Here is a 549-nt window from a genome sequence, read left to right as displayed (position 1 = left end):
TCAAACAGACAGCCCCGGTCTGAGTCGAAGCGTGGACGAGCGACGGCACACAGGAACATCACTTTTGGGATGAATCGCTTGCTCTTCCACGCCCTTTGGGGTGCAGTCTCTCCGGGCAACAGGTAGTACTTGCGGACATCCTTGTCAGCGTTAAACTATTTCTCGTCTAGATGAACCACGTCCCAGAGGTTGTCGAAGTCGACAGAGGCAGAGGCGTTGGAGAACGGGAAGCGTTCGGCCTTGTTCGTGTCGTTCAAGAGCGGCTTGATCCTCGTTGTGCGCCGCTGCAGGGTCCCTTTCTTGAGATTGCGACTGAGGGTGCCAAGGGACAAACCACACGCGGCAGAAATTTCACGAAGAGTCGATCGTTGGTCCATGGGTACGTCCTGGACGAGTCTCTGCACGCTTGCAACAGTGTATTTAGTCCTCGGTCCAACTCGACCAGACTTGTTGGACTTGGTGGTGCCTGTCCTCCAAAACTTGCGCCAGACTGATGCGACCGTGTGGGGTTGGAGAGCGAGCAACTCAGCTGTGCGTTTGAAGGCCCCG

General features: G+C 56.1%; 1 protein-coding gene across 1 annotated transcript; it reads right to left on the bottom strand.

Moving 5' to 3' along the window:
• Positions 1-155: 155 nt before the first annotated feature.
• H310_06993 (hypothetical protein) lies at positions 156-377 on the bottom strand (the record flags this gene model as incomplete). Its single annotated transcript, XM_008872258.1, has 1 exon — positions 156-377. One exon carries the CDS (start codon positions 375-377, stop codon positions 156-158), a length of 222 nt encoding a protein of 73 aa, XP_008870480.1.
• Positions 378-549: the final 172 nt, after the last annotated feature.

This window comes from Aphanomyces invadans, assembly GCF_000520115.1.
Source record: "Aphanomyces invadans strain NJM9701 unplaced genomic scaffold supercont1.13, whole genome shotgun sequence".
NCBI lineage: Eukaryota > Oomycota > Saprolegniomycetes > Saprolegniales > Verrucalvaceae > Aphanomyces > Aphanomyces invadans.
The sequence above is the reverse complement of the archived record's forward strand: the minus strand, read 5'-3'. Positions and strand labels throughout refer to the sequence as shown.